Below are 11,160 nucleotides of genomic sequence, written 5' to 3' on the forward strand. Positions count from 1 at the left end.
ATATATCGGTCCGATATATACATCAAAATATCGCTAAATATCGGGAAAAATCGGAAAATATCGCCGATAATATCGGGGACGATATTTTGACCGATATTTATGCAGCAATATTTTGCCTAGGTCCGATATCCGATATATCGACGATATATCGCGATATTAACAGCATAGGTATTAATCTAAATTCAAATGAAAGCAAGTCATGCATGCAACCATATATGTGAAGAAAGGTATGCAACTGTTTGAGTCCAACACTTATGGGCTACAAATATAATTCCAAATTTCGAAAATAAAAAATCTAAATTGGAAATACACTTTGAATAATAGTCGAACACATTAAGTAAACTGCATGTAGAAACAAAAGTTCCAACTTCCATTGAACGAAGAGGGTACTTCTAACACTTGTCAGAGTTCTATAAGTATAAATTACCTTCGATATGATCAAATTTTCTAACTATTCATGGAATGAGACCGTTACACTCGTAATGGATTCCAATTCACATGTGAGAAGTTGGGAACCATGTTGATTACTAAAATTAAACATGATATACATTTTAAAGGGATTTGGGTAGTTCAATTATTTTGTCAAATGATAATCAGATAGGATACCTCAAAATTCTGTCATCTAAAGGTGGATTTTTGTCCTTTAGTCGAATTTTCTTAACAGCATACTGTCTTCCGTCCAGCTTATTCTTACATAAAACAACATGGCCAAATCCACCATGGCCTGACACATCATAACAGAAGACATCAGAATGAAGTATTACTTCTACATGGTGTTTGATTCATAAAACTGTAAGTAATAGGTATATTACAAAAACGCATTTAAACAAACCAGCATGGTTCTGATTTTGTTACGGTATAGGTGTACAGTGAACCATGGCTCACACAGATAAATAACATGTTATTCATCCAGAGGTAAGCATGCTATCAGGCAACAAAAACATTGGCCTGGAATCCCACTAACTGTTGCCGGGAAACAGTTAATGTGAGACAATAGTTTGATGAGATGCATGCATAATGACAACCTGATAACTCTTGAAAAGAGAGTTATTTGCATAGCATTTCTGCCCCTCATGGTTTTGATATATTGATGGTTTATCTTAATTTAGAGTCTTTCAGCCTTAGTTTGCTTTTATTCTGTATTTTGGAGCTGAGTTAGAAAGTGAGTCTGTTTGAGGCATATTTTTAAGTGCTGCAGCACTTATATGTGAACTGAACTCTGGAAGAGGGTCGCGTACACTGTAAAGATGGAAGATAAAGATTGGTGGAAGTTGTGTAAGAGACAGTTGGAAATGACTTGGAGGACTGTTGGGAGAGACTGGTAAAGAAAGAAAGAAGACAAAAAAGAGAAAGATCTGGAGGTAAAAGAAGAGGAGAAGATATGGTAGTTGGAAAAGAAGATTTGTCAGCTCAAATCCTGGCCATACTTGCTACTTGTTCCAGAAAAAAAAAATAATAAACAATGGAGAGAAGAGATGGAAAAATCTCTGCCATTAACGATGAAATGCTAGAAAGATCTGACAGCTGCCATGCCTTCTCTCCCTGCTGCCTGTGTCAATGAGACACCCAAGCCATGCCATTGAAGAGAAAGCTTCGCCTATAATAAAGTGAAGAGCCAGATGATGGCACCATTGATGCTGTGAGAGAGCATTTGATCACTAGTTAGGACCTGTAAGGAGGGTTGATGCAATTACAGAGCATTAGACAAAGTAGTTGGGATCTTAAACACTTGGTCCCTTTTATCTGTAGTTTAAAGCCAATGCATTTGGCCTCTTCATCTTTAATGCTTAGATATTTAATTTTTTCTTTGTGTAAGCTTCTTTTTATCAAGTCATATGTTTTTCTTCAGCACGTTTTATTTCCTTGCATCGTGGTTTAGAAGGTGTAAAAGCAAACAAACACTGAGGTACAGCAAACAGCAAGTAATTGTTGTTACTGTTGCTGCAGCATCTAGAAACTTTGTTCAAGAGGCAATCAAGAAATAGCCAAATACAGAAAAGTTAATGTTGTTTTGTATTTGTAGTCGAGTTAAAGTCCAGAAATGGGGTTAGCACAAGCAGCAGCAGCAGCAGCAGCAGCAGCTTGAACAAAACAATGGGAGTTCAGAAGGACTTCTGTGATCACATAGGAATACAGGTTCTTTGCACAACACCACAAACCAACACTTGAAGCACCTCAGTTAGCACTTACATACGAATATGGGTTGTATAACTACAATGACTACGCATCTAAGGCTTGGAAGAGTTTTCATTAAGTTTAGCCGGCAGGGTTGAAGTTGTTGCAAGTGTAGCAGCATCTTATGAAGTGTGGTAGCATTTCAATGTGACCTCATCTTGTAACCTCTTTAAAAAATGTTGGCACCCCAGTAATGCTTACACCCACACCTTGTTTTATTTTCAGTCGTCCAATCTTATCTCAAAACCATAATCAGACCAATCATCTGAGTTGGTTAAGGGTTAGCATTCCACAAAGAAAGCACAACTTTTCTCTGTGGATTCGGTACTGGGTAAATTCTTACCACTTTATTACTTGTTAAAGATAGCTTAAGATTTGTGTGCACTTGCCCATCTCTTTTGTTGAGCTATATATCTCACAGCACAACCAAGCTGGGTGGAAATCATCCTGAGTGTAGTAATGTTTGGGTAAATATTGATCCCAAAGGATGCCCTGGGATATAGGCAGAAAGCGGAAGCAGGAATGAGTATGTATCATTGAAAACAAGAATATGAAGCACATGTGGGTTGATTGGCCCAGTCACAAAGAACAGCAACCATAATATCCAATTACTACAAGTAACAAATGATGATTTTCACTTTTTAGTCGCCAACTTCATTTTGGTAGCAAGTGTCCCTTGGCAAAGCAGACCATTTAACAGAGAATGGGGGGAGCAATATGTTACAATTAATAGGATATGTCCCTTCAAAGAGAAAAGCCAAGTTGAGTGGCAATATTGTCATTGGTACACTACTAAATCAAACAGACCCTGAATTTTATCTTACAGAAACAAAAGCTTGCATCAATTAAAGACCGCATATATTTTTGTGAATACAACACAAATACAAAACTTAATTCAAGTGAAAAGGGAAAAAAGTAATTCAATAGTTGAGATACAATTGATCACTCACCAAGTGGTTGAAGCTCCTCAAAATCATTCAGATACCGAGAGCTTAATGTAGGTGATGTGTGCTGCCCTTTGGAATCAGAAGCAGTTCTCCAAAAATGTGATATCTTTGAGGCTACCTATTTGGTGGAATAGGAGAAGTGCATTCCTTTTCATTACATAGCAACAGAAACTAGTGTGAAAATATTAACAGAAAACCACAAAGCACTAACCATACGATGTCTAAAGACCTGATTGAAGCTTCTGTCAAAAACTGATGGTGGCTCCGTTGCTAAATCCGCCACCCGGTCTGAAACAATCTAAATACACCATTTACTTCTTCCAATGAGAAATGCGTCAATATGATGAAACCAGAAGAGACAAGTTTCTATGTTAAATATTTAAGTCTCAGCAACATACCCCAAGGTTTACCAACTCTGATGTTACATCAGTTAAGGCATCAGCAAGTGGACCTTTAGGAGCACAAGCAAGTCGCAGCAAATGAGCCTGAAAGTGTTGAAGTAAGTATTAGCTCTTAGATACATTTTAAATAGTACATTAATGAGAAAAAAAGTGAGTTAATGCCAGAATCAAATCTCTCTCCACAGTATGTGAAATCTGATGATGATTCATTGACGCAGGTGAACCCGATTCTGAATGATCATCTTTAGTCTCACCAACATCAGTTTCTTCTGTATCCTCTTTCAGAGGATAATCCTGTGCAATCTTGTATTAGTGATGTAATAATCATTACAAAGAAAACTATTATTCAAGAATAACAATCTACCCATGATAAAAGTCTAAAGCAGACAAACAACCCAAACATATTCAAATACAAAACAATATAATAAAAACACAAATTTGAAGTGAAAAGAAGATAAAGTGCTAAAACTCTTTATGAACAGAGTGGGGGAGACAACAAAGAGAAAACAACAGATCGAACAGATGCCAAGTACCGCCAAGCATAGTTGTTAAAAGCGCATCTGAGGCGGGCCTAGACTCTGAGGCTCATAACGCTCAAGGTCTTGGGCTTTTTTCAAGCCAAGGCTCAGCATATTCACGAGGCTCACTAATGCACTGCACCTTAGCTGAGGCGCCTTGTGGGCCTAGGTGCGCCTCATAAAGATTTACTAAATACCTAGTTAAACCCAAAGATTAAATAAGTTCTCTCATCTTCTCATCTCCTAGCTTTCTTACAGAAGTGCTATCAAATAGATGACATAAGTCAAACTTTGATATTAAATACCAAGTCCTTAGAACTTTAAGCCTCCTTCTCTATAAATACCCAGACCTTAAAACTTCTTCTTCACGGCTCACGCGTTAAACCCTTCTGCCCCTATCGAAGTACTATTGGTTGCCGAATTGGAGACTTGTGTGTAACTCTGTGTGTGAGTGTGTGTGAGTGTCTCTCTCTCTCACTCTCTCTCTCTATATGTGTATGTGTGTGTATATATGTATATATATCTATTGATAAGATGCGCCTCGCATTCCTGAGGCCCGCGCCTCACGCCTGCACCTCGAGCCTAGGCCCTGGGATCCTTTTGCGCCTAAGTGCGCCTTAAGCCTTTAACAACTTTGCCGCCAAGTAACTGTAAAGATCTCTCCTGAAACCTAAGCTCTCAGACTATGTTCAAACTTTTGGGAGAAGAGATAAACCTAAAAATTGTCCTACTTCATTCTAAGAAATGCCCACCAATAAACAAATCTAATGTTAAAAGCAACCTGAATCTGATACCATCTGGTTCAATCGTCCAGCTCACTTCAGTTCTAGTCCCCTTGCGATTTATTTTTGTTGACATCAATGAATGTAAGAACTGCAGTATCCCTCCACATAGTAACACAGTCTGTTTCATTTGTGGTTGGTTCTAGCCTCCAGTGTCCTGCATAGTATTTCACAATCTGTTTCTATTGCCATGGAAATCCGCTGTCAGCATGAAGCGTCCAGTAACTCTGTACTCGCACTCTGTTTCTTATTTTTACTTGGAACCATGCGATAGAAGGGAGAAAGTGTGAAGGTACCCATAAGACCTTGACTTGATAAACCTGTCCCGCCTAAGGAAGTCCCTATAGTCTATGCCCAACAAAGCACATCCAATTCATGACTGACGTTGCACTGCCAGACCTGATCAGCACCATAATTATCGAGCCTATTGCAGCTCTTATGAGCCAATCTAGACCTTATATTTTGTTACTCTGGTTGGATTTCAAGAATGCTTTTAGCAATAGCATTCTTGGATAGGCTCTTTGTAAGAAGCAGCTTCCGGAATCAGCCATAATTTCACATAGAGAACTCCTTTCTAAGAAAAGAATAGAAGATTCACGAGGAGGCATCAGACCATCCAAACAGGAGGCAGTATCCAGACTTCTTGCTAGCTCTAATCAATTATTTTGTCAAATGATAATCAGATGGGATACCTAAAGATTCATCTCGATTACCCAGTTGATAACCAATAATTTCAGAGGTGATGCCATGATGGTGGTTTGATGATGGTTCGATAATTGCATAACTATTTCTAATATGTGTTCCAGCAAGAAAGTCTTCCTTTCAAAAGTAAATAGTCATGAATGCAAATAATAAAACAGTAATATCATGTCCAATGTCACTTATAGGCTATGTTGTTACAGCAGTCAAAATACCAAATCACGGTCAGTACTGTGATTTGAAATAGCGGTTATTGTGGTGGTATAGCGGTCCAAAAATAGCGATTCATATAAATATTTAGAAATATATACATAATATATATATATATATCATAAAACATAAAACATAGATAACTTAAATGGATTATGTGTAATCAATATAAAAAAGAAATTCACTAATAGACTATTAGTCCCAAATAAAGAAATTCACTAATAGACTTAGAATGATGGTGGAAGGATTTAGGAAACGTGGTTGAATAATCGATGATGTTGAAAACCTAAATCTTATAATCGTAGGCTGGTAGAGATAAATAGATGAATTAAGTTATCTAAATCATTAAGAAAACAAGTCCAAGTCCAAAATAAAACCCCAAATCATTTAAATAGGTCCAATATAAGTTGGTTAGACAAAAAAAAGCCCAACCACAACTAGCGGTTATGCAGACCGCTATTTTGTGTAAAAAAATCGCACCGCAATTCTCGGTACCGCCATTTAGGACCGCAATTCCTTCCAGGACCATGAACTGCTATTAACAGCATAGCTTATAGGCTTTGGTAATAGAACTCTTCTAATGTGACACACTTCAAATATAATCTTTCCTTTTTCCAGAAGGGGGGAAATAAGAGAAAAGGCAGCATGATAAAGCATACTCATCGTTTTAACGATAGAAGAATAAAAAGTTACGCCAACAAAAGAGCACTCATCTTATCTTACCTCACCGATGCTAACATTCTCCTCTGATTCTTCAGATACAGATAGTGATGTATAAGACTCAGTACTCCTACTCTCTTCTTCTAGAGTGTCGAGTTTTGCCGTAGGACTAAGCACTTTATCCAGCTTACCATTCTCAGCCACCCCCATCTTATTGTTTGGGTTGACTTTCTCATTTTGCAGATCGTCTAAGGCATGTAACTGCAATGAAGTGCATGTATTGCTGCTCTTTTCAACCGAAAGTCCCCAGGGCCACGACTCCCCGGAGCCTATGAAAAGATCTGTGAAACCATATACAAAAGGTCCCTTGGAAGGCCTATCACATGAAACTGCAGCATTCTTTCGAGATAACTGGCTGTTCCTGTCCATAGTCGCACATGGAACCTTTCAAAATAACAGTGAGAAAATAATAATCAACATTATGCTAATTTTAAAATAGACAACCAGGAAGCACAATGTACATCTATCAACTAAATGACAAGCAGATGATTCGACTGCTTTTATAAAAAAACTAGAAGTGTACCTGTGCGCTGCAGCATAATGTAAAGTTTAAATTGTAAACCAAAATTTGAATTGCTTTAAATTTATTTTGTATAATCATTTGTTTTTTAGAAATGGATCAGTTGTTTGATGAAGATTCCAAAAATCTCAATATTTTGTTGTTTATTTGGTTGATTGATCTTATATTTGGAAAGGGTAGTAGATGTTCCAGAACTCTATTCTTACCATTTAAAGAAGGGCAAAATAGATATATCTTAGAAACTGAAAGATTTTAAATGCATTAAAACTTTATGCTTCATGTTTGTATAACTTGTACCCTTGAAAAATTAAAAGTTCTTAAGAACAAAACCTAAATGCTCTATAATAGAGTAGAGATATCAGGCAGAAGATTGCGCTATGGCTCAAACCGCATGCGAGTTAATAATCAGGGTGCTATGCACCTCTCACGAAAGGCGCAGAACATATTGAGGCTGACATTCGTGAGAAAGTAGAGGGCACTTGTCATGAATCTCATTTGTTGTGCTGGTCTGGAGTTCGTCCAGATAGCGGTTTTTTGCTGAAATAGCAGGTTTATAATAGAGATGAGGATTGGTTGGTTTGCCTGATTCCTGTACAACCTCCAATCAACCAAAAGTTGATCATACATATTAGCCACACAATGATATTTAAGCCCTTGATGTCTTTTCTAGTGCTAAAATTAGTTTCATCAACACAGACTTCAATACTTTTGTGTAGGTTTGCTGCAAGAGGCAATCCACAAATATATACGAAAAATGAATGATAATCGCACGTACATGTCGTTGCTCCAAAGGGACGACTTCAGACAAGAACTCTTGTGCAGCCTCTACCAAGTTATAAATCATCACGCGTCCTTCTCGAGCATTTAAGTTGGCCTGCAAAGGCAGTCAAGTTGACTTGTTACTAACCAATGATGAAATAACTAGGGAGACAAAGAGAAGTGACTTAGTTTTTCATCTGTCTTGTGCACAAAAGTTGAAACATCAAAACTTACAGAACTAGAAGGATGAAAGAAAAAGTCATCAAATAACAAATTTGTGTAAGGTTACTAGAAATTTTTACACTATTTGACATAGACAGTAAACCTTACTTGGTCATGAAGCAGGGACAAAAGATTATCCGCGTCAGATTTTGATAAACCTTTTTCTGGAATTATTAGCAGTTTCGGACACTTGTAAGGATATCCAGGTAAGAACCTAATAACCATGAGCAATCATAAACAACAAAAACAGGGTTTAGTGCAGGTATTTGTCATCACAAGAGAACAATATAATGAGGATAAACTCATTAACCTTATTGAAAGCAGAGCAGACACATCTAAATCCTCGAAACCTGAATCCTGTGAGTACGGCCTGTAAATTCATTTGGTGACAACTCAAAAATATGAAAGACCATGAAGGCTAGGGAGTGGATTTGCTAGTTGTTATAATTAACAAACCTCAGCTTGATCTTGATTCGGGGTGGAGACTCTGAAAGAACATCACAATCTTCTTGAAATATAGCAGACCTAAAAAAGCAAGATAATCTATTTAGACAACAATAAGACTAATACTCCCTCCATTACAAAACAGAAGAGCAAAATAAGCTTTTGTCTTGTTCGAGAATAAGTAGCAAAGTTGTTTCAAATCACTTCTAGCCCAACCGTGAACCCATTAGATTCTTCTCCCTACCCATATTGTCTCTTACCTTAGAACCTCTCAATCCAGAATTCTGTAGATCAATGACGTCAAAGGCTTGTTTAGTTATGCTCGAGTATTTTTAACATTTGAATTTGTCCAAAATGAGAGCAGAAAACTTCTACTAGCAGAATGGAGGGATTTAAGTTGCTTTGACTACAGAATCATGCTCCTCATTTTCTTCTTGCATTACTTAATACATGTATATGCACTTATCTTTAAAAGAACTTCCCACATATGCTTAAAAAATAAAAATTGAAACGAAACCCACATGGGTAGTTGGCATATAGAGAGTTGTAATGATAGGTACATGATTTGGGTCCCGTCTAATTAACATAAACAACCTCCATTAATTTATACCATTTCCCTCGATTCTTCATCCTCCGTTTTGTGGGTCCCACCTTCATTTCTCCTTGTATAAGTAAATAGACCAGTAATCACATCTCCCCTTATTCTAACAGCATATAAATGGACGTCACGAAATGAAATCATTGATTGACCAAAATGAATGGCTACATTTGTTCAAATTTACCTATAAGTTGATCATCACCTCAAATAGCGCTAAGGTCCAAAGACTACCAGCTATTGCTATCTCTATTTGCTTAACTGCTTGATGGTTTTCATGCTTCCACAATTCAGCGAGTAACGACCTTAAAATTTAACCTTGAAACTCATGAGTCTGTTATTGCTATTACTATATGCTTTTGTTGGCAATTGTTATCTACTTCTGCTATTATTGGCTTTTTCTATTTGCTTTTGTTGTCTGCTTGACTGTTTATTCTTCTATTGGCTGTTGCTATTAAATTATGTAGTTTGCATAACTGCTTGGCTATTGATATCTACTTCTGCTTTTATAGTTGGCATTGTAGTACTAACGTTTCACAGTTACTGTTATATGTTGTTTCACGATTCATCTTTATTCTTGTGAGTTATGACGTGTTTCATGGTTTTGTGATAGACCAATAAATTAAACCTGTTAAATATGTTCATTCTTTACCTATCATGTTCCACAAAATTGTAATGAACACATCCATATAAAACAAGAATAAGATCTCAAAGTATAACCGTTAGGGGCTTTTGATTATGAAATTGATGGTTCTCAAAAAGAAACCGCAATTAAAAACATTAACATAAGGTATATCTTTTGTAGAATGTCTTTGATGGTGGAAAAAGATTGACGATGCTATGTATTGAAAAAGATACGGCAGATAATATTCATTTAGAAACTATTATCGATTGACCTTTAGTATAGGAATGCTCAAAAAACAATTTTATATGAATTGTTATTATTTCTTGAATTCAATTTTATTTCTGATTTTTTCATCCTTCTCGACGGCACTTTGGCGTATAAAATGGCAGGAAACCGGCCAACGAAGACAGTTATACAAACAGCATTATTATAATCATGTCACAACGAAATTACTCACAGTGCGGTAAGCTCCTCCGACAGAAGTTCGCCGCCAACGCCGTGGATAGAAGTGTGATCACTGGACGGCGCCCTGCGCCTCCCTGTCCCACCACGCTTCTTCTTCTTCGCACTATGCCCCATGTTTCTTTGTTTTTGACTTCTGATTCAATCTCAGTAAACGATGATTCATACCAATCCAACCAATTCAGGAACAAACCCAACTAAGCAGGTTTCGAAATGATTTTGTGTATGAAACGAGTTCCCTTCACTCAGTATGACTAAACCCAGAAGGAGATAGGGTTTTAGAAATGGATCGATCGTTTTGACGAGTTGAGAAAATTCACCAAGTGCAAGGCCAAAGAATTTTGGTGCTACTTGAACATTACAGAATATACGTCGTGATCGGACTTCCAAAACCAGTCAAATACAACCTATGGTCTTTGTAACCTTTGATCAAAGTGATTTTTGATTGTATTTTTATTAAAAATCCAACAGATAAATAAGTTTCTTTCCCGTGTCTATTGAATTTAAATATATAGAAAAATATAATATTCATCGATATCTATACTACCTTATAAATCAAATTTATCAAAAATCTTAACAAACAATTTTTAATATACAAAGTCTTAAAATAATTTACAATGCATTAAGTACTACTACTTTATATATTCAGTCTTAAAATATTTTAATCTAAGATTAAAATAACATATAATACAAGTTACCAATACATATTATTATCTTTTCTTTTTATGTTCCCAAGATACTTTTAATACATTTTACTCATGCATTTACCCTCTCATACCTTTATGTGTTCTTCCCATCCTCTAATGTGAGATTCAAAATTAAATTCACCATGAGTTATTAAAAGTTATATCATTCATCTTACATTCAATTGCTCTATAACTTTCAGTCTCGCTCTCGATCTTTTGATTCTTTGTTCTTGGTGTAAATCGAACACATTTGTGGAATCGTTTAAATATGTTGGATTTTAAATATATTGGATTTTAAACTGTCATACAATTTTTTTCATCGATAGACTGTAATTGGAATCATAACTCTTATTTATTCAAATTGTATTAATATGTAAAGACTAAATGTAATTTAT

The 11,160-nt window shown here is 36.3% G+C and overlaps 1 protein-coding gene across 7 annotated transcripts in view; it reads right to left on the bottom strand.

Moving 5' to 3' along the window:
- The window catches only part of LOC112503069 (eIF-2-alpha kinase GCN2), a 43,797-nt gene extending 33,379 nt beyond the window's left edge, over positions 1-10,418 (bottom strand). For 6 of the 7 annotated variants that reach the window (XR_003067838.1, XR_003067839.1, XM_025107132.1 and 3 more), the window contains exons 1-11: positions 10,075-10,418; positions 8,410-8,478; positions 8,264-8,323; positions 8,062-8,167; positions 7,748-7,846; positions 6,456-6,836; positions 3,686-3,817; positions 3,521-3,607; positions 3,334-3,420; positions 3,126-3,240; positions 607-724 (exon numbers count right to left, since the gene is read on the bottom strand). Coding sequence is in view for 5 of the 7 variants with exons in the window: in XM_025107132.1 (XP_024962900.1) it covers positions 607-724; positions 3,126-3,240; positions 3,334-3,420; positions 3,521-3,607; positions 3,686-3,817; positions 6,456-6,836; positions 7,748-7,846; positions 8,062-8,167; positions 8,264-8,323; positions 8,410-8,478; positions 10,075-10,196 (1,376 nt within the window). In the remaining 2 variants the exon portion in view is untranslated. The remainder of the gene's footprint in view (positions 1-606; positions 725-3,125; positions 3,241-3,333; positions 3,421-3,520; positions 3,608-3,685; positions 3,818-6,455; positions 6,837-7,747; positions 7,847-8,061; positions 8,168-8,263; positions 8,324-8,409; positions 8,479-10,074) is intronic. The other variant, XM_025107133.1, reaches the window with a different exon arrangement.
- Positions 10,419-11,160: the final 742 nt, after the last annotated feature.

This window comes from Cynara cardunculus, unplaced genomic scaffold (genome assembly GCF_001531365.2).
Source record: "Cynara cardunculus var. scolymus isolate 2C unplaced genomic scaffold, CcrdV1 Un_Scaffold_2487, whole genome shotgun sequence".
NCBI classification, from domain to species: domain Eukaryota; kingdom Viridiplantae; phylum Streptophyta; class Magnoliopsida; order Asterales; family Asteraceae; genus Cynara; species Cynara cardunculus.